The following is a 21,645-nucleotide window of genomic DNA, read 5'->3' on the forward strand; positions in this document are numbered from 1 at the left end:
GATATAAATACCCAATTTCTTTGAATTCCAATTATAATCTAATGAATAAATAATACGCAGCAAAACAAAATATTAATGGCAAACATATTGCTCGAGTTCTGTGAATTTGTTATGGCAAATAAGACCTATTTGGGTATTATTTTTAGATAGTCTCCGCAGTCCTGTGGTTGCGGCTGCTTGTGCCAAGCTGCTGAGCTGGCTTGACACAGATGATGAGTTCTGCTTCGGTAACTATTAAAAGCAAAACTTTCAACTGAGGCGCAATTATGTTTAAAAATTATCTTGCTCTCCATAAACATAGCCATAAACCGCATGTCATTTCAACAATATTGTAACTATCACATGAAAACTTTGAACTAAATTATAATTGTTGAATACGTCAGCCATAAACCATTCACATTATTGAAAATGTTTGTTTTCTTGCTAAAAACATATTTAATTCCCACTTCAAATGATTCCAGTGGTTTGATTTATATATGTATGTATATAGATATGCACTTTGTGTGAGTATAAAAAATTCTTATCCTTTTTTAAAGCGCCTAAAAATGAATGCAAAATTTTTGTAATAGTATTTAAGCGTAGTTAAATTTTCCTAATTTAAATTAAATTTATTTTTAACATTCTCTGTCTTTGGTCATTCATTGATCATTTGAGTCTATGACTGGTCGTCTTCTTCTTAGAATTTATCAATTGGGCTGATTGGAATGAGCAGGATATCTAGAAAACGTAAAGTCAGCCATTCGATGAGCGAATTTTAAGATGTTATGCAAACACAACCTAAAATATATGTTAGGTTAATTATTAGAGTCCAGAGATATAAAAGTTTTGCATTGGGCTTATTAGCTTTCAAAGCACTACTTATACCGACAAAAATGTTAATAAAAACCAGTCAAGTTCTTCATCTGCTTTGATGAAGCCGGAGCCCCTAGTAATACTCATATAATTTATTATTATTATTATTACCTACTCCAAATAAATAAATTATTAATTTTGATGCAGTTCAGATTCGAACTAAGACTGATTGCATTAATACTTCCCAAATCGAAGCCCCCAGTAGACAGTGCTCAGCTATTCTTTGGCTATATTTATTTATTAAAATTTGTAACTAATATAAATATGTAATCGCGTTTCAGGCCAACACTAACGCTGACTTTTATTCCCCATCCCGGTTCTCAAACGCTCTTCAGCCAGACACATTGAACTGTGCTCTAGCCTGAAATATTTGATTATGACCACAATTTTATTTCACTTTATATGTATATTTATTTTCCTTTTTATTCTTATACATATTTTATCTGAAAGAAAAAGCAACTAAGCCATTAATCAAAAAAAACTATTTTAGACTCCTCGTAATCCCGCTGATTCTTGACCAACTGCTGTAACTTTGTGTTATTTTTTGAAGAGTCGAATGCATTGCAATTACTTTTTTGTTAGCAGCGAATTCTGCATAATCATTCGACTTTTGATCATAAAATGTGTAACATTTTATTATACTGTAAAACAAAGAGTGTAATATGATTTACCGGGTCAAACCAATAAAGAAGACAATCTAATGCCAAAATTGGCAATTAAGGCGCATACTTCACCCGCAATACCTTCAATAATAAAACGCTGGAGTACGTGTGGGATCATTGCGACGGCCCACTCCACTGTGTCCCCCAGCTCTGTCCGTGGCATCGTAAACAGTTTTAATGAGGCGCCAAATGGATGCAAGGCAAAAGCAAAGCAGTAAAAATGGGACGCCCTGACTCTTGCTGCATAGTGTAGATTTCCAATTTAAATATTTGACTTTGTACTTAAGTTAATTTCTATTTAATTCGATTCGAGCGTGCCTCAGCTCCTCACCCCTCACACCCCCAGCAGCCAGCATATGGGGCGTATGCGCACTCTTTTGATATGCAAAACAGCAAAAATATTAATTAGCCGATCTAATATCTCGTGTAACATGTGCGCCAAGTGCCATTTATCTAATTTGCATAAACAACTCTCGAGCAGTTTTCATTTTAAACACATTTTTCTTGTGATGCGCCGGCGAAAGTTGTGGCCAGGCAAAACTTTTTGCTTGTTAGTCCAAGCGAGCGTCTAAATTATATATATAATGCATAAATCAGCATAAAAAGGCAGAGTCTGAGCGATGGACGTTGGCCAGAGCTGTAAGCTCTGCATTATATATGTGCTTAAATATATCAAGGCACCTTTTTTATTACTTTTGTTTTCCCCTATTTATGTTGCTCTCTTTTGTTCGCACAATCAGCTGCGGGCCAAGTTTCTTTCAAGTCCATCTAGTTAATATGTTAATGATGTTGAATCGAGTCTATATACGCGAGAGTATGTCTGGCAACAAAGTGCTAAGAGTCATCGTTTAGCAGGTGGGAGGGGGGAGGGAAACGGGAGGCTGCAGCAGTGGTTGAGCTAGCTGAGGGAAGGGGCAACTGGAGCGGGACTCAGTTTGCGGCTGGCGAGGTAAACGCATTATCATCATTAAGCACTTGCTGCAATTAAGGCGCTAATTGAATTTCTTAATGAGCATAATGAGTCAACAAAAGCAACTAAAGGCGACCAGGAGGAGAACTAATGCTCTGGAGCATGCCAGCAATTGAGGAAGCTACACATATACACGTAGATATATGCATATATAAAGTCATTTATAATGAGAGTACTCCATGTTATATTAATGTTGATTGATATTTATTCATAGACTCACATTAATATTGACAAATTCTTAAATTGGTTAATTTTAATTTATTAAAGTTTTATTATTATTTATCAATTATTATTTTATTATAAATAATTTATTTTACTTTTATTTATTTGATTTTTATTTTATTTGTTATTTACCATTTTTTGCAGTTTTATTATTGATTATTGTTATTATGATATATATATTATGAATTTATTAAGTATTATTTATCATTTATTAATTTATATTATATTATGAATTTATTATTTTATTATTATTCCATTATTATTTTTAATTTTATTTATTTTTCTTTATTTTATTATTTTGTTGCTTTGTTATTTGTTATGTTATTTCACTATAATATATTATTAATATTATATTTTGTATTGCCTTAAGAGAATAAAGGAGATGTATCCCTTAGAGGATATATTCCTCAGCTAGTTTCACAACTTTCTGTCAGTAGGTATGAAAGTTTAAATACATATATTTGTCGTTAATAAAGAAATATAACTCAGCGATATTATCTCTTAATTTAATCAAATTACTGAGATTTCATACAAATATGAAATTAGACCATATATGTATGAGTAACCTTGCTCTACTGCATTGCCATATTATCACATTAAATGACACACTGTCATTATAACTGATGATAGAATCTAAATCGACACGACTGTCCTTCAGGATCAATAAAACTAGGTCACACCTTTCCTGCCTGTCGAATTGCCTTTAACAAAACCTTTGGAAAAACCTTGGAACTTCCGCTTTGAATGGAAAAATAAATATACATAGGTAAAAAAAGATGTGAGCATCCATCAAACGTAGTTATAAGCTTAATTATCAAATCATAAATAGCATTGATGGAGAGAGAAGACCAAAAGGAGTTAGCCGAAATAACTCCCTAAAAGCGCCAAGAAAAAGGCGTTTCATAACGCAGGTAAATAAGTAATTCGATGCTGCTGCGAGGATCAAACCCCTTTCGACTAATTTTAATTTTTCTATTTTTCAACATACATATATGCAGACATTGTATGTAGATTAATAGATAATAAATATTTGATAAAATAATACTTTGACTAGACATCAATGGATCTTACATGCGATTGAAAGCTGCAACCGCATGGAAACAATATTTGTACCATTAGAAAGAGTCAAATATGTGGCAACTGTAAGTCTAAGAATAAATTCAAGATTATATAGCCAAATAAATAGCAGACTTAGAAAAGTAACTAATGTATAGAGCTGGTTACATGAAGTCTAGCCTATGCTAAGCATTAAAAGTTACAGAGTGGATCGATTTCAGGTGTCGTTTCAGTCTTTTGATGATTGCATATATCAATGTGGCTTTGCGACTCTACTAAAATCATTTTAAATATCTGTGGTACTATGGTACCATGATTCATGATCTCCAAACACTCATTGTATGGTGTATGCCATCTAAATACATATACTGGGATTACATTAACTTATCCGTGCGATTATTATTAACGCTTTTGGATGTCCTTCGGAATATTAATCAGCTTCCAGTGCAACAGCGGCGAAAGTAGTCTGAAGTTATGTACACCTAGTCTGCCCAAGGATTTCTTTTGCTAAGCCAATATATTATAAATAATCATAATAATCACAATCTAGTCAAATACGGAAGGTTCTTTAATAGATGGTCGGCCTTCAGCTCTATTGCTCGACTTGCAAAAGCTACTGAGCTGGCTCTCAATTTCCACAATTAGGTATTGCTTTCCTTAAATTCCCAACTGAGCATTCAATTTCATTGCAAAATTCTCATATTTTCTTCTTTTTTGCATTTTTGTTTGTTTTTTTTTACAATTTTTTTATTTGCATTTATATTTTATATACAATTTTACAATAATTTTTGCTCTGTTTGTTTCATTAGCTCGTTTGTCCATATCCAGTTTCTATATTCGTATATATCATTTTTGTTTTCATATAATATTTTAAAAAAGTAAATGTATACATATTTGTATATATGCATAGAGCAATACAGTGATGCTTGAAAAACTGATAGACAAAATATTAACATAGGAATTTCGCTTGTTCGAACGCAAATTGAATATTTCATATATAGAATGAGTAATTAATTCGAACATTTTTATACAATTCGTTTGTATATATATGTATATAACTTGAAATAGTCGCATATATGTATGTATAAATATAGTATGCTTATACTATATACAATTGTTTTATGTATGTAATTAACGCTTTACAAATTTCATTGCACTTATCAAACGTTGGATTGACTACAGTGGATATCGCTAGTAACGGAAATACACATATACTTTGTTCGAGAATATAAAACTATATACACATCGAGCATGAGTGTGAACTACTGAAATCTGCGATATCTAATCATGTACAGACTAATCTGATTTGGTGTTCGAGCTTACAAAAATATCGACAACGAAAAAGGAAACAAATTTCAATTTTCAGCTTTTATTGCTTTGATTAACTAAGCTATACAACATAGTGAACAGATCGAATGCTAAACAAATGAACAAACTATATATATGTATATGTACATCAGCTTAAGTTTGATAAGATTTATTGCTTTTGGTTGCATATAGCGGATACCAACTGTAGTATGTTATTTACTTAATGCTAAGAAGCCTTTTGTTAAACTGCCACAACGACGACAACGTTTATATATTTATTAAATTTGTTCACTATAGTCGATATGTTTACTTAAATTATGAATACATGTTAATATATATATATATATTATATATTGTATATGGTGTATAAGAATGCATAATTTCATATATCTACCTCGTTATAAATACACACACACATACATAGGTATGTATGCACATAATGCTTGAGTTTAGTATAGTTCTCACACGTCTAGTAGTATGGTGTCCATATTTCGGGCTTTCTACTAATTTAAATAGACTTAAAACTTCGGTTCTAGCGGCCAGTGAAGGGCATTCATGCAACGCAATCGCAGTTGCAGATGTTTTATTCACAGTTTTCATCATATATGTATTTTAAAGCTTAATTTCATTTCGGGTTTCTCGTGATGTCGTCAATTGTTCTAGGTATATAAGTTCTATGCATTATTGTTTCGAATAGCCGTGTTTAGCAAACTCATTTCGGTTATACAATATAAAAAGCCAATTACTAAACAACAGCGACTACTTAGTTAAAGGTTCTCACTACATACATGTATTTATATATATACTATTTATATACACAATAGTTTATATTTTCGCACTTAAGTTCAATTATTTGTCAACTGATATTTGGTTAGATCAACCAGATGCTCGTACAGCATATCCTCCTGGGGCGTCAGGCCTATCATTATCCAGCCCGATATGGCTGCAATGCTCCGCGTCACCGAGAGACTGCTCCAGACACTCTGCACACTGTTGCTTAGCTGCGATGGGAGATTCAATTAGAATTAGTTATCGATTTCAATTGGGAATTCCCAGACATACCAACTCCTGTTGTGTTAGCGTTATGTTGGCATTATTATTGATCAGATAGAGCTTCTCGTCGATGGAGTCGGAGCATATAGTCAGGATTATTGTTGCGAAGTACAGCATTGTGATGATCAGCCATCGGAATGATATTAGCTCGCTGGCATTCGAGAAGCTCCAGCGGCATATGTCCATGCTGAAATATAGAAATTCTTCAGTATTTGAGTCTAGGTCTATGGAATATAGCTATTGTATTAATTTGAATGTTAATGAATTATAGAGAGCATATTGGCTGTGGGCAAAGACTTTCTTGCTGTTTACCTCACAGCAACATACTCAGAGTTTTGCACTCTGTAGAGATCAGGTCAGGAGTTGGCTGATCAGTTGTTGTTTGAGATTTATATACTGAAGGGATCTTTGACTTCGTGTTCCTTTTCACGGAACCTAAGCCTGATTATGGACTCGTAGCTCGAGCATTATTTAATTAATAAGTTCGTCATATTGAACATATGTATATATGTATATATTTTGGTTATATACATAAATAGTATAAGAGAGCCTGACGACAATTGGTGCTTGTTCGCACATAGCAAAAACTTTGTCAGATTACAATCAATTCGTGTTTAAATAGTAAAGCTTTGCGTGCATCGACAGCTCTGAAGGGTTTATAAATTGGCTATATTATATATATATTTGTATATACAAATAAAATAGTAAACAACACGACAGCAAAAATATCTCGTGCTTAAAACAAACAGTGAAAGCTCAATGAAAACAATATTATATTTGTTTATCGATATAATTTATAAAATATAAGTATAATTCGAAATTCAATTTAATATTTTATTTTTTTCTCTACTTAGTCTGGTGATTAACTACGTTATGGTAATTATGATATATATGTGTATCATTTACAAAATAAACACAATTAGAAATTTAATAGGAATCAAGAATATATCATGAATATGGAAGAAGAATATGGAAAAATGTGTTCCAAATTTTCCACAATTTTTGCACGTAGATCCACAAGATCTAGATAGGTCATCTAACGAGCCAAGAAAAATCAAGTAAGGCCCCAATTGCCAGTGCTTAATCCTTAAATTAGTCTTAGTTTTAGATTAATTAAATAAATAAGTATGTAATACCTCAAATGCTAATAAACCCAAATTCAAGTTCAAATGCTTGCAATTAATTAGCCCATTTTATAGAGACGATTGTTTGTACAGTTTTTACCTAATGTGTTTCATTCGTATAAAGTCAAATTTATCATTGATTTGGCTATATGTCTATAGCAATGTATATTAAAGAAGATCAACCAACTCAATATGAAAGTCGGGCTGAGCAATGCTAAAAAGCCCAATGATATTTAACGATGTTATTTAAATCAAATGTATTATTGAATAACACTCTTACTCATATAAAAATTTTTTTATACATATATAATTTTATAAAAATAAAATAAAATAAAATAAAATAAAACAAGTTTGTCATACTCTTGCATCAACTTTAACTAAGCGAATGACTTGATTAACTGAGCTCACGATCCAAGCTAACAATACATATATATACTTTATGAAGGTGCTTAGCATTATCAAATGTTTTTACATATATGCTCACACTCAAGTTGACGCTTTTTTAAACACTTTAAACGGAAAGTAGAGTATATAAATATCTATCTAAGTAATATGTAAGCTTCTGCTGCTCCAGTAACCTCGTCCACGTCGCTTATGGTTGCACTGGGTCAGCAGTAGCATATCCCACTGGCATTTATCCAAGTATTCTGGCATTTATATTAATTAAATTAAAAGCTCAAGTGAACTAGCAAATAGCGTAATATCCTACGTGTATGCATACAGCTGTGACTCCGGAGACGGAAAAGGTCAAAAGCTGCACAGGATGCCGACGGAATGGAAAAGGCAAAGCCAGGCAATACACCAATGACATTTGCGAAAGACGCCAGCATCACATAAATCACAGGACACAGGATAACGAGGCGAAATGTCAGACTGACTTTTACACTTTCACTGCCCGTGAGCTGGGGGACAGCGAGAGTGTCGAATGGCAATGGGCAAAGACAGTGGAGCCAAAGCCAAAGTCAAAGCCAAAGCCAAAACCGAAAACCGAAACCCAAACCCAAACCGAAACAGACAAAGGCAGACAATTTCAGTGTTGCTCGGTCTACCAAAAAAATTCACCCACAGACACACATACACACACACCACACACACACACACACAGTCAAGCATTCGCTGACTTTAAAGGTCAAGAGTGCAGCGAGCGAGCAGCGCGTGTTCCCTGTGTGTGGGTAGCGCAAAAAGAGCAAAGTTTAAGAGCATTAAAATGTATACATATATATGTATATATATATGTATATGTATGTATATATAAAGTGCTTTTTGTATTTTTCTGCAGATGATGAAATTGACTACGCAGCGAGCATAGTAAAAATGATTGCAACAACGGAGAACAGACAACAGGCAACGGACAACAGCTGACAGCAGCCACGAAGCCAAACAAAGCGAAGCACTTGAAAATTTTCAATTCAAAATTAAGTATAGCATACTTTTCAGCGCCCAAGTGGCAATATTGACGCAACATGAGGCGCCCACGCGTCACACTTCAGTGAAGGAGGAGGCGAGACGAGGCGGGGCGAGGCGAGGTATGGCCCAGAATTTAGTGCCCGCCTACTATTCATATGCTCTTGACAGGAGGTGGCAGCAATCTCTATTTGTGTAGGCTTGTGTGTATGTGTGTGTGTGAGTGTGCGTGCGTGCATGTTTTTTCAATGAAATGTGCGGGTCGCTTGAAGGGTTTCCACCTTGGGGCCAGTCCCGTGCGCTTTGAGGTCAATGTGTTCTTGGGGCACCCAAACAACAACAACAACAACATCAGCAGCAGCACTTGGCTAGCACGCACACCAAACCTCGCCGCCCAGAAGCACTCGAAGTAAATGAATTTGACTTTCATTTTCTATATATAGAACGCTGCTGACGAAGGCCAGGTCTGGACACTTGGCAAATGGACTAATTGTGATGATTGATAAGAATGGAAATCGAAATCTAAATATATGTATATGTGTATGTATTCGTATGTATATCTCACGTATTCACTCACCGATCGAATACCGAAACCAGGCAAATTATGGCCAGACAATAGAACGTATTCAGGTAGATATCAGCAAATCCCGCATAGTCGCCAATCAATGCAAGGGCTTCGCTATTCGCTGTCGACGTCGTCGCTCCCGCCGCTGAGCCCGCTCCAGAGTCCGTTGCCTTAGCAGAGTTGGTCAGTTCTATGCCCAACTTTGACATTTGGGCTGTTGGTGTTGTTGTTGTTGTTGCTGCTGCTGCTGCTTCAGCTGCTGCTGTGGCAGCTGTGGTCTCGCCCGCAAGACCCATGCTATGGATGACCTTTGCCCAATCCGTGGGATGGCTACTCATCACAAAGAGCAGATGGGCCAAGGCTAGACCAGCTAGCAGCCCATGGCATATGTTCGAAATGAGCAGCCAAATTCGTTGAATAACACAGGCAAGTTGGATGTTGCTCGAGATGCCATTGCTGCAAAATAGTAAAGCAATTTATTAATAATTTAATACACGTATATATATATATATATATCTTAAATAGTTATAATGCACAAATAAAATGAATAAATAAATGCGCTAGAATTGGCATTATATGTATATGTGAACATTTAAATAAATTATAAATTGAAATTTCTTGTAAAAGTATATAATCATAATAAATAAATTATAAATGAATTATTATTTATTCACTCTACATATACCGTCACACTGGTTTAAGACAATAAACTGAAACAAATAAACAATAAAAGAACATATATAAAGTAAATACAAATAAAAAGTAAAAGTACCACAAGCAAATAAATAAAAGAAAAAAAAAATATTAAATATTTAAAAAAATTGTATCTAAAAAAAAAAAAAAAAAAAAAAAAAAAAAAATCCTTTTCATCTTCAGTTTAATTATAAGCTATGTAGAATTCTAAATCGAGTTTCCATATATCAAAATTTTAACTAATTATTACTTCTAACAACGCTTTATTTTATTTAAAAAAAAAAATAATTTTTAGCCCATTAAAATCCCTAGAGCGAGGCCTTCATTCCTAATATTATATTAGAGCTCTAGGAAAAAATTTATTTGTTTAAGCTCACCCAGAAATAAGCTGAAGGAACATATGTATACAGGTAAAAAAGCTGAGCAGCAATAATAATAAATAAATATTTGCTCATCTCAAGACTTCGTACAACGACACTCAATCTGAGAATACACTACGAATACTACTGAATACTAAATACAAGTCCTGAATATAGTAAGAGATTTAGTACAATATATCTAATCAATAGAGTTGTTAAGATATCAATCTCGAATGACATGATGAGTTCCACATCATGAGATGATATCAAAAATACATTTTAAATAATCCCTGCTTTCATTTCAAATTGTATTCAATCAAACTGCCCAAAGACTTTGTAATAATTTTACATTCACTGGGGATTAAGTCTTTGTGAGGCGTTTGTCAAATTGTGTAAGTTAACTGGTTCTTCTGGAAATCAATTTGAATGCCTTTTAATGCCTCCTAAAACATCTGACCACGAACTCGGCTCAAGGCTCCTTGCGCAATTTGTGCACACAAAAGAGCTGGACGGCTGAGCTTTTCTTGGAATCGAGTCTTGGGACTAAAATAAACACGCAAAGGACGAGAGACAAGATAAGCATGAATAGCAACAAAATTTTCATTGGAAATCCATTGGTTCAAATTAAATGTGTTTGTCCCTGTGTGTGTGTATGTGTGTTTGTGTGTGTTTGTACTAAATCAGTCTGAGGGCGGATATAAATAGCGTGTAACAGCCGGATTAGATACACGCAACAGACATAAGAGCATAAGAATAGACGGCCACGCGGGTGTCGCCACCCGGCTTAACCCACCGATTTAGGTTGGCATCGAGCAGACAGCGTGTATCGCCGTAGCTGCCGCGTCCGCTAGCCGAGCCGCCGCCGCTCGAGCGAAAGAGACGTCCAGCGCCGCCCAGCTCCGCTGCGGAGATGCCATCGATGCCAATGCAGCTGCTGCTGGTGCCAGCTGCGCCGCGAGCGGCACCCACAAAGGAACGCTTGTAGTAGCTCTGCTCCACTGGTCGATAGCCCGATGACGTCTGCAGAAACATTTTGTCGATGTGCGCGGGCGTATCGTCCGTGGGCGAGACGACCGGAGTGAATGGATTGTAGATCTCCTCGCCCTCGGCGGGCGCAATGTCATCCGCCAGCTCCTTCAATATGGACGATAGCCCACCAGCTGAGTAAAGCTTGCCTGCAGATAACAGTAAAAGAGCGAGACAGAGAGAGAGAGAGAGTGGGTGAGCATTGCAACTGCGCAGAATCGTGTTTGTTGTGGGTTGTGTAAAGAGCTTTTTCTCAATGGAATACAATTTGGCCATCTGGGTAGGAGCAGGAGCAGGAACAGGAGCAGAGCCTGATACTTACTGATGAGCTGGCCCCGCTTGTCGCGCTGCGATTTCGTCTTCCGATGCACTCGCCGCTCCTCCAGGCTCTGATCAATCTCCAGTTCGCCCGACAGCGACGCATCATGCATGTCGGAGCACTGCTTGAGGTAGCGCATCAGCGTCTCGTTGGCCTGGCGCACCTCCATCTCGCCAGCGGCTATGAGCTTCCGTTCCCGTCTCCGGCGGGACTCCGACTTGCTGCGCTTCCGCCGCGGACTCTTGTCGAAGCTGTTCCGCGAGCGCAGCGAACGCTGGGCGGGACTGGCCTGAGGATCTGACAGCGATTGCTGCTTGCGCGAGGCACCGCCGCCCACGCCGCCACCTCCCCCGCTGCTGCCCGCACCCATGCTCAGCGCAGAGGGCGTGGGCGAGCTCTGCTTGAGCTCACGATCAATGTAGCCCAGAATGCCGCGATGGAAGGACGAGTCCACCTCCAGGGAGCGCAGCGCCGGCGACTGCGGCGAGTGGGTGCGCCGCGAGCGATGTCCATGTGTGGCCGGCAGCTGACGCAGTGTCTCCCGCAGACTCATTGCATCACCGGACGAGTTGCGGCTGCCGTCGCTATGCTTCGTTGGCTGTGTGGGCGACTCCAGGTGCATGGTTGCCTCGCCTTCTGCTGCACCAGCGTCTGTCGCCGCCGCTGCCGCTGCTGCGCCCATCGGCTCATCGGCGCCGAGGGAGGCGCTCTCCTCCAGCGTGTCCTGCGATGGCGGTGCATGTCCGTTCACCAGCACCACCGTCTGCTGGGAGGTTTGACTAGGTGATCCCACCATTTCGATGCTGTCCGCCGAGCTCTGCGCACTGATGCGACCCGCTATTGTTGTGGCTGTTGTAGTTGTTGTTGTCGTCGATGCTGTGTCGTTGAGCGCCGCCGCACAGCTCTCGAGTGTCTCCAGCACGGCCTCCGTTACCTCGAGCTCCAGATCGGGCGGCGTATTGGCCGCCGCGGCCGCCTCCCGCTCCAAGCGCCGCTGTCGCGCCTCAGTGCGTCGCTGTCGCTGGTGCTGACGATGCACCTTGGGCTGAGTCGCCTCCATTGTGTGCTAGCTCAAATCTCTCACTGTCGATTCAATTATCTCGCGCTATTTCCTCTATATGCCTAGTTGTTGCTGTTGTTCTTGGTGTTATTGTTGCTGCAACGGCTGCTGTGTTCCATGAGCTACGGCGTGCCCTCATAACAGGTGGATTCGTCCAGCAGGATGCGTATTGAACTTTCGAGCAGGCGAAGTTGCGATGCTGCAGCTTTTCGCTTTGACCCAAATAATTATGCAGCAAAAACGTCGCATGCACTCGCTGCAGCTACACCCGCGCACCGCACACAGACAAACAGACACACACACACGCACACACGGGGACCCACACACAGCTGTGCTTAGCCTTCAAGTATAGTAATTTCCTGTACACAATTTGGTAGCAACTGCTTCGATCAAGGCTCAAATATTTATATATTGCTTGAGGCTTTCGCTGCGAATAAATTTTGTAAATTCACTTCAAACAATTATATTTTGTGGCTTCACAACGAAGGTCGCCCGGCGGAGACCTGAGAACCGTGTGTTTTGCTCGCGTTCGCGGCTGCTAAGCGACTGACTTGGCCTGGCCGAAACAGCAATGCAAAATGGCCCAAAACGAAACGCCCTGGCGCTGGCCTGACTCCCATTCGGTGGTGGCTTGTTGTTTGTGTCCTGCTTCCTGAAACGTAGTAACGAGCGCAGGCAAGGCGAAAGCTTTGCACAATGACGTCAGTAGCTGTGCGTGGTTAGCATTAACGCCCACACACACACACGTGTGTGCAGGCATTATTGACAAATTCTATTTATAGGCAGCCGCCAGTGTTGGCAAAGGTGGGGGATTTTTGTTTTTAGCAGCACCTTGCTCCAAAACATTTGCGAGCTTGCTTTCTGGCTACACTGAGAGAAACTTGACAGACGTTACTATTTTGGAATTGATTACATTAAATATGATATCATATGTATGTATATGTAATGGTATATATTATATTATTGTGTATACATTTTCAACTAATATTCTAGCAAAGCTCTACTCGACTACTTAAACCTCTCTCTGCCATTGCCCCGACCCGACCCCGACAGGAATTGATTTACAGTAAGCAGCTGTCGTAGTTTTTGCGACATTTTGCCTACTCACACTCTCGCTATCGCCCTGTCTCTGTCTGGCCTGCTGCTTTGCACACTCACACACTCTCTGACACTGCCTTGCGCTCTGCTGAATCGATAAATGCGTGGAAGCGTCTCAGCGTGGCTCAAGCTACTGCGCAGCTTTCAGCCTGTACATCATGTTGATGACGTCAATCGAGAAAGCTCTCGAAATCAAAACAACAACGAAACCAGCCACGAGCGAGCGCCAGCACAAAAGCCGGCAAAAGCTCACCTCTCTCTCTCTCTCTCTCGCTCTCTCTGTCTCTCCCATTAGCACGCGGCGCTGCCATTCCGAAGGCGTCAGGCAAATTTTATTATCGTAAAGCGTGCAGAGGCGTCGTCTGGCTGCATCAGACACGCAAAGCAAAAACAAAAGCGCGAAACGCGATTCGCCAGCGCAAAGGCCTCACAGCTAATGGTCCCTGAAATGCCAAAAGGCGCTTGGCACTTGAACTGTCGCACTGAGCTCGCTCAGTCTCTGTCCTCGCCCCTGTGCCCTCTCTCTCTCTCCCACTCTCGCTCGCTCGTTGGCTCTTACCGCATATTAGTCTTTGTCCCTTTTGCTCTTGCGCTCAATGCAAGCCGTCGACATTGAGCACACGTCATGACCGTGACGTCACAGCTTGACGTCAGTTAACACATTAGCCAAAATGTTGAGAGGGCCAAGTGGGAGCTATGAAGTATTAATGCAATGCCTGTCGCATAGCGTAACTTGTTCATTTAGCAGCATTTCAGATGATAGAAATATCTCAAAATTAGAATGGCTTTATTTATGAATTGAAGCTTTTATCAATAAATACCCCTGCACATATGTATATAAATGCAAGCAATTGGCTCCTGTTTAAAGACATTTTACGTATAACTTGGTAAGGAAGAGGCTTAAAGTATATCATATCTGCATTCAACCAATTCTGTAACTGAAAATTCGTAAATATATCATTTAACCTGATACAAAAAAGTAAAGAACCTCCATTAAGCTATCACTAATAACATTAAAAACCTTAAAAATTTATTAAAAGTCGTTCATTTACAATTCCCTTCTGAGTTCACAAATGTCCTTCTAAATATCCACCATAAAATGCTCGAGTCAAAGCAAATACCCCTCCTTTTAGACAAACTGGCAACCCTGGTCGTGATGCGTTGCCCCGGGCAACTGCGCACTTGTTATGTCAATAACAAAACCAGCTAAAGACGCAACCGGTTAAGGCTCAGGCAAAAACTGCGCATTAGACAAGGAGCAACGCAAATGCCTGTGCTTGAAGCACCCGCCGAGTACTCGGAGTCCTCGCCGGAGCACTCACTGCAGCCGGAGGTGCCACTGCTGCTGGCTCCACTACTTCCAGGCCCCGCTGCACTCGCCCAGCTGCGACCGCCCACGGCAGAGGCGCGACTGCAGCAACAGCAGCAGCAGCAGCTGCAAGTGGAGCGACAAAATCGTCGCCAGTTGGAACGTCGCAACTCCTTCGACCGGGATGAGCCCATTGTGGAGGAGAGCGAGCACTTTCCGGCGTTCGTGCATCTGCTGCCTGTGGTGCTGCCGCCTCAGCTGCCGGAGCCAACGCTTGATGAGCTCCTGGTAAGTGTGTTGACTGCAATCAATCGGTATCCCAGATTCCAATCCTTCCATCCTTCCAGCGTCGCGTCACACAACGCACGGATCTGGAGCAGGTGGAAACGGTCCGCCTGCGTGTCATTTCCTATTCAGTGAGCCTGTCCAGGCTCTCGCTCTTCCTGCCACGCCTGCAGCAACTGGATCTCAGCGGCAGCGTGCTGAGCTCTCTGCGTGACCTGGGCTACGGCCTGACGCAGCTCACCTATCTGAACATCAGCAATTGCGGGCTAAATAGCTTCGATGGCACCAGCGGCGTGCCCAATCTAAGAGTCCTGATTGCCGATGACAACATGATACAGCGCGTTGGCCCCTTGACGGAGCTGAGCCAGCTGCAGATGCTGCAGGCGCGCAACAATCGCATCAGCGAACTGGGCCTGCTCTCGTTTCTGGGTCTGTGCCCACAGCTCAGGGAAGTGGAGCTGAGTGGCAATCCCGTCTGCCGTTTGCCGCTGTATCGCGACATGCTGAGACGCAGCGTGGCCACGCTGCAGATCCTCGATGGGCAATCCATTAATGAAGATCAGGCGGAGACAGGCACTGAAGCAGACGACAACCACAGTTCCTTCTCCAGTGACTCGGAGTCTGCCCCAAGGCCGGCAACTGCTCCACATAACAACAACAACCATAATAATAATGCTGCAACTCGACGAGCTGCATCAGCGTTCGTCACACTGGACTCGACACGCTATCAGCGCCAATCCTCCACGTCCAGCACACCTGTTGCCGGCTCAGTGCTGGGCCTGGTGCGCCAGCGACGTCGACGCAGTGGCCATGCCTGGGTCAGCTCCTCCAGCGGCTCATCGTCGGGCAGCTCCTCGGCCGGCTCCACCCGTGCGCCCTCCATCAGCTCCGGCTCCTCGCAAAGCAGCCTGGATATGCACTCCGCCGCCTACACCTTCCATGCCAATGGCACCTTCGATTAGAAACGATGCGAGGTCACAATTGCTCACAAAACAACTAGAAATTTATTGTGATTGATTTTTAGAGATTATATAAATATTCATTCATCATTTGTTGTTAATTAATAAAGCTATAGAAACCTTGAGGCTCTTTTTGACTAGTCTGGGCCGGTAAAGGAAAATTCATAAAGGGAAATTCTACAAAGGAATTGTACGTATAGTTATAATTTGTTGCTGTATAGTGAAATTAAGGAAACTTTGATAATCTCGAATTATCATGCATGGAAAGAGATTAAAAATCGGTCATTAAATTCAAATATGTATACGATATTGAAACGGATCTGAATTCTTTATATAAGATATAGACCTTGCCAACGAATTTTTCTCTAATTATGATAACATTTCGGGCAATCAGATTATTTCTCTTTCTGTCTATCTATACAGTTAAGAAAGAACTATCAATATTTTTTGAGGTTCTTCAAATTTATTGACTTGAAAATTCGTTCCATTTTATCTAAACTCGATTCTACATTTTTCATATAAGACCTACTTCTTTCGGTACTGCTTTTATATTTAGACTTCTCTCACAAAATAGCTCAAAGTTTCTGTAACTCTTTTAATCTACGAGTTGTGCTTAGAAAGTAATTACCTCAACTTCTATGTACTTTTTAAGCACACCTCGCGCATATGCACTATGTATCTTAAATCTATCTAGAGGACTTTTAAAACTGGACCAAAACATTGTCTACGTCTACGCACTCGAACTAATTGTGTTTGTGATGAAGTGCATCAAATCGTGTTCATTTGCTAGAAAAAGTCGTCTCATCTTCATCTTTATCTTCTCTCATCCTCGTTCTCATCCTCATCCTCTCAGCTTGGCTACTCCGTGTAGGTGTACTGGAACAGAGCTGCCGATGGAGACCGGACCGGCACCAGTTGGCTCTGGCCGTTCGCATTGCGAAAGACAATGTAGTCCCGGCCATTAATCATGCGTCGCACTCCGCCGTTCTGGTTGCCGCCGAGAACCAGGCCGTGCCCCTTGCCCGCCTGAGGCCAATGGTGCTGCTGGTGCTCCCCGCCATGATTGAAGATGCTCTGATACGGAGGCGGTGGCGTCACATTCTTGGCATGTGTGGAAGAGCCCAGCAGCTGCTTATCGCCGCTGTGAAGCCGTCGCAGACCGCGCAGCCACCTGGACGGCTTGACGGACTGCCCGTTGGGCGAGCGTCCGATGCCGTGCCGCGCCCACTTGTTGGCCTCGTGGCGGGCATTGATGTAGCGGAACAGCAGCTCTGTGGTAAAGACGACCAAAGAGGTGGCAAAGCCGGCCAGCATAATATAGTAGGTCATCATCAGATCTCCGTTCCTCAACTGGCGCTCAGTGCTGCCCAAATCCTGCGGGCAAATCTCAGCGCTGGGCAACTCCCGGGCCGAAAGATGCTTGATGATGCCAGACTCTACCAGATTGAGAAGCCTAACAAAAGTAATTAATTAGCATTTGATATCAACAATTGACTGCTTAACTTACTCTGGGTCGAAGAGCTCGCTAAGGTTCGAGCCAATGGGATAGGCAAAGGTTCGCTTCTTCTTCAAAAACGGCTCCTTGGCCATGGCGAAGGGACAGTGCACTTTCTCGTCGTTAAAACTGACCGACTTACGGTACAAGTAATCCCTATAAAGCATTATATTGATTGCAGGTCGATCTCGCACGAACACATATCCATTCCGCTCCACGTAGTTCTGCAGGTTGTACGTATCATTCGAGGTGTCCGTGAACACGGCATAGTTGTTCTGAATCATTCGATTGAGCAAGTATAGGGATTCATTCGTCTTCATGAAACAAGAATATTTAAAATTTATCCATTAATATATATATCTGTATCTGTATCTGTATCTGTATCTGTATCTGTATCTGTATCTGTATCTGTATCTGTATCTGTATCTGTATCTGTATCTGTACTGTATCTGTATCTGTATCTGTATCTGTATCTGTATCTGTATCTGTATCTGTATCTGTATCTGTATCTGTATCTGTATCTGTATCTGTATCTGTATCTGTATCTGTATCTGTATCTGTATCTGTATCTGTATCTGTATCTGTATCTGTATCTGTATCTGTATCTGTATCTGTATCTGTATCTGTATCTGTATCTGTATCTGTATCTGTATCTGTATCTGTATCTGTATCTGTATCTGTATCTGTATCTGTATCTGTATCTGTATCTGTATCTGTATCTGTATCTGTATCTGTATCTGTATCTGTATCTGTATCTGTATCTGTATCTGTATCTGTATCTGTATCTGTATCTGTATCTGTATCTGTATCTGTATCTGTATCTGTATCTGTATCTGTATCTGTATCTGTATCTGTATCTGTATCTGTATCTGTATCTGTATCTGTATCTGTATCTGTATCTGTATCTGTATCTGTATCTGTATCTGTATCTGTATCTGTATCTGTATCTGTATCTGTATCTGTATCTGTATCTGTATCTGTATCGTATCTGTATCTGTATCTGTATCTGTATCTGTATCTGTATCTGTATCTGTATCTGTATCTGTATCTGTATCTGTATCTGTATCTGTATCGGTAATCTGTATCTGTATCTGTATCTGTATCTGTATCTGTATCTGTATCTGTATCTGTATCTGTATCTGATCTGTATCTGTATCTGTATCTGTATCTGTATCTGTATCTGTATCTGTATCTGTATCTGTATCTGTATCTGTATCTGTATCTGTATCTGTATCTGTATCTGTATCTGTATCTGTATCTGTATCTGTATCTGTATCTGTATCTGTATCTGTATCTGTATCTTATCTGTATCTGTATCTGTATCTGTATCTGTATCTGTATCTGTATCTGTATCTGTATCTGTATCTGTATCTGTATCTGTATCTGTATCTGTATCTGTATCTGTATCTGTATCTGTATCTGTATCTGTATCTGTATCTGTATCTGTATCTGTATCTGTATCTGTATCTGTATCTGTATCTGTATCTGTATCTGTATCTGTATCTGTATCTGTATCTGTATCTGTATCTGTATCTGTATCTGTATCTGTATCTGTATCTGTATCTGTATCTGTATCTGTATCTGTATCTGTATCTGTATCTGTATCTGTATCTGTATCTGTATCTGTATCTGTATCTGTATCTGTATCTGTATCTGTATCTGTATCTGTATCTGTATCTGTATCTGTATCTGTATCTGTATCTGTATCTGTATCTGTATCTGTATCTGTATCTGTATCTGTATCTGTATCTGTATCTGTATCTGTATCTGTATCTGTATCTGTATCTGTATCTGTATCTGTATCTGTATCTGTATCTGTATCTGTATCTGTATCTGTATCTGTATCTGTATCTGTATCTGTATCTGTATCTGTATCTGTATCTGTATCTGTATCTGTATCTGTATCTGTATCTGTATCTGTATCTGTATCTGTATCTGTATCTGTATCTGTATCTGTATCTGTATCTGTATCTGTATCTGTATCTGTACCGAACTTACCGTACGAATGGCATACTCAACGGCTCCTCCTCGCATGGAGACAAAATGTTTGTTCTTCGTTAGAATATCGTTGACCGTATTGTAGGGCAGAGTGAATTTCGAGAGGGTCAAAAACGCCGTCAAATTGGCCGTGTAGAAAGAGGTTAAAATCGTAATAAAAATCCACCAGGTCGCAAAGAGGAGGCGTGTCGAGTCTGAAGTATATGTATGTTATATATGTGTATATAAATTTTAATTGAATCGACAAACTCGGCAACTCGGCGATTGCATGTCCAGTGAACCGAGCGCAGTTCACGGGCCAAATGCAGCTCAAATTGCCGATGGCTATCGCTGCATTAAGCTTAATTGCTGGCTCACCTGCAATGGGCGAGAGGGTGCTGCCCTGCTTCATGAGTGCGCCGTAGACGAACCAGGCGCAGTGGCCCAGGGAATACGGCTGCTGCGTTGTATCGCCGGTCAGACGATTTCGGACTATGATCAGCATGTAAATGATGGGTCCGACGGCCAGCAGCGAGACGAAAATGAGTATCCAGACATAAAATTCGAAAGGCGCCAGCAGGCCAGAGCCGCCAGCCGACTCTCGCGGACGTCGCATCACCATAATCCACTCGCCCTCATCCAGAGTCGTTGTGGAGTAGAAGACAAAGCTGCGCTGCTCCGATAGAGAGGGTATGAAGGCAGCAGCTATATCCACCTCCTGTTATCCAAGAGTGAGCGAGAGAGAGAGGGATCTTATCGATGCTAGCTTATGGGTGTATGGGAAACTCACGCTATTGTTGAGCATTTCAATGAGACTGCGATCCAAGTCGACTTTCGAGCCAAGAATGTTGTCTTGGGGCACAACCACTTCGTAGGTAAAGTTGAATTTCTCTTGCAGGAACTCGATGATCTGAAAGGAGACGCCATGACCCACCCGAGTGCCATTCTCCAGCACTTGGGTGTAGCTCAGTGGATAATCCTCGAGCGTGGCTATGCGCAGATGCCGGCCATTGATCCAGGCCTTCATGTTGCGCAGTTTCTCCCGCTTGTTACGCAATACCTCGAGCGTTTCCATGGGCGTCTCCTCATCCAAACCCACGTTCTCCGCGTGCACATCGAGGGGCACATCCGTTACCACGCTGCCGAACTCGTCAAGCAGTATTAGTTCCTCAGGCAGCGTATGATTCATCGGCGGACAGGCCAGGCACAGCGCGGCAGCCACCATCAGCTCGATTCCGGTGGCCATCTGGATCAGTCTCGACTCAGACTAGACTCGACTAATCTAAATAACTGTTAGCTGCTCTAATATCTGAGAAACTTTTTTCGCTTTCGCATACTGGCCCCGAAGTACAGTTGCCAATGACTTTTCCTTTTTCGATTTTTCCACCGACCGTTAGAGACAGAGACTCGAGCGTTACTAAAACTTGAATTTCCATGCAGCTGGCACCCGGCGAATATGTGTAAATATAGCACGCGTGTGTGCCTGACCCACAACAAACACAATTAACAATAATGACAAGTGTAAATATGACAGGACACAAACAACTAAACCAGTTGCGACTGCCCGCCCCGGAGCAGATTGTAAGTTTTGATTACGATTTCCATTCTCTGCCGGGTGAGCTGACTGGGCTAATGAAACGTCGCTGCGACTATTGACTACTTAAGAAAACACAAATATAGTTCAAGTCCAATCAGGACGGATGATTGCCTAATAGCTAATATAGGATTACCAGAACAGACTTTCTTATGAAGTGCTTACGTTCAAGGGCATCGCGAGTCCTGTGGGTCAAGTTTACAGTTATTCAAATGCCTAATAACCGCAGCCATATGCGTAATATGCCACAATTAC

The 21,645-nt window shown here is 41.1% G+C and overlaps 3 protein-coding genes across 3 annotated transcripts; 1 reads left to right on the forward strand and 2 right to left on the reverse strand.

Annotated features, from left to right (window-relative positions):
- Positions 1–5,671: 5,671 nt before the first annotated feature.
- LOC108652451 (uncharacterized) lies at positions 5,672–13,347 on the reverse strand. Its single transcript, XM_018102638.3, has 5 exons — positions 11,617–13,347; positions 11,062–11,443; positions 9,229–9,672; positions 6,133–6,310; positions 5,672–6,071 (listed from the first exon to the last, which is right to left on the reverse strand). Exons 1-5 carry the CDS (start codon positions 12,671–12,673, stop codon positions 5,916–5,918), a joined length of 2,217 nt encoding a protein of 738 aa, XP_017958127.1. The 5' UTR covers positions 12,674–13,347; the 3' UTR covers positions 5,672–5,915.
- A 1,529-nt stretch (positions 13,348–14,876) lies between these two features.
- LOC108650617 (uncharacterized) lies at positions 14,877–16,447 on the forward strand. The gene is made up of 2 exons (XM_018099804.3): positions 14,877–15,368; positions 15,428–16,447. Exons 1-2 carry the CDS (start codon positions 15,039–15,041, stop codon positions 16,325–16,327), a joined length of 1,230 nt encoding a protein of 409 aa, XP_017955293.1. The 5' UTR covers positions 14,877–15,038; the 3' UTR covers positions 16,328–16,447.
- Positions 16,448–16,815: 368 nt separating this feature from the next.
- Positions 16,816–21,408, reverse strand: Ir76b (Ionotropic receptor 76b). The gene is made up of 5 exons (XM_018100739.3): positions 20,587–21,408; positions 20,175–20,514; positions 19,818–20,011; positions 17,832–18,133; positions 16,816–17,777 (listed from the first exon to the last, which is right to left on the reverse strand). Exons 1-5 carry the CDS (start codon positions 21,040–21,042, stop codon positions 17,183–17,185), a joined length of 1,887 nt encoding a protein of 628 aa, XP_017956228.1. The 5' UTR covers positions 21,043–21,408; the 3' UTR covers positions 16,816–17,182.
- Positions 21,409–21,645: the final 237 nt, after the last annotated feature.

The sequence above is a fragment of the Drosophila navojoa genome, chromosome 4, assembly GCF_054131105.1.
Source record: "Drosophila navojoa isolate 15081-1374.11 chromosome 4, UAZ_NAV_1.0, whole genome shotgun sequence".
Lineage (NCBI taxonomy): Eukaryota > Metazoa > Arthropoda > Insecta > Diptera > Drosophilidae > Drosophila > Drosophila navojoa.

Bases quoted from the DNA above. Each gene is read 5' to 3' on its own strand.
- LOC108650617 (XM_018099804.3), top strand. From the start codon at position 15,039: ATGCCTGTGCTTGAAGCACCCGCCGAGTACTCGGAGTCCTCGCCGGAG. The intron at 15,369-15,427 runs GTAAGTGTGTTG...CCATCCTTCCAG, and splicing joins CAACGCTTGATGAGCTCCTG to CGTCGCGTCACACAACGCAC.
- LOC108652451 (XM_018102638.3), bottom strand. From the start codon at position 12,673: ATGGAGGCGACTCAGCCCAAGGTGCATCGTCAGCACCAGCGACAGCGA. The intron at 6,311-9,228 runs GTGAGTGAATAC...TCTATATTTCAG, and splicing joins CTGGTTTCGGTATTCGATCG to CATGGACATATGCCGCTGGA. The intron at 6,072-6,132 runs GTATGTCTGGGA...CTCCCATCGCAG, and splicing joins CGCTAACACAACAGGAGTTG to CTAAGCAACAGTGTGCAGAG.
- Ir76b (XM_018100739.3), bottom strand. From the start codon at position 21,042: ATGGCCACCGGAATCGAGCTGATGGTGGCTGCCGCGCTGTGCCTGGCC. The intron at 20,515-20,586 runs GTGAGTTTCCCA...CTTGGATAACAG, and splicing joins TTGAAATGCTCAACAATAGC to GAGGTGGATATAGCTGCTGC. The intron at 18,134-19,817 runs GTAAGTTCGGTA...TGTTTCATGAAG, and splicing joins TTGAGTATGCCATTCGTACG to ACGAATGAATCCCTATACTT.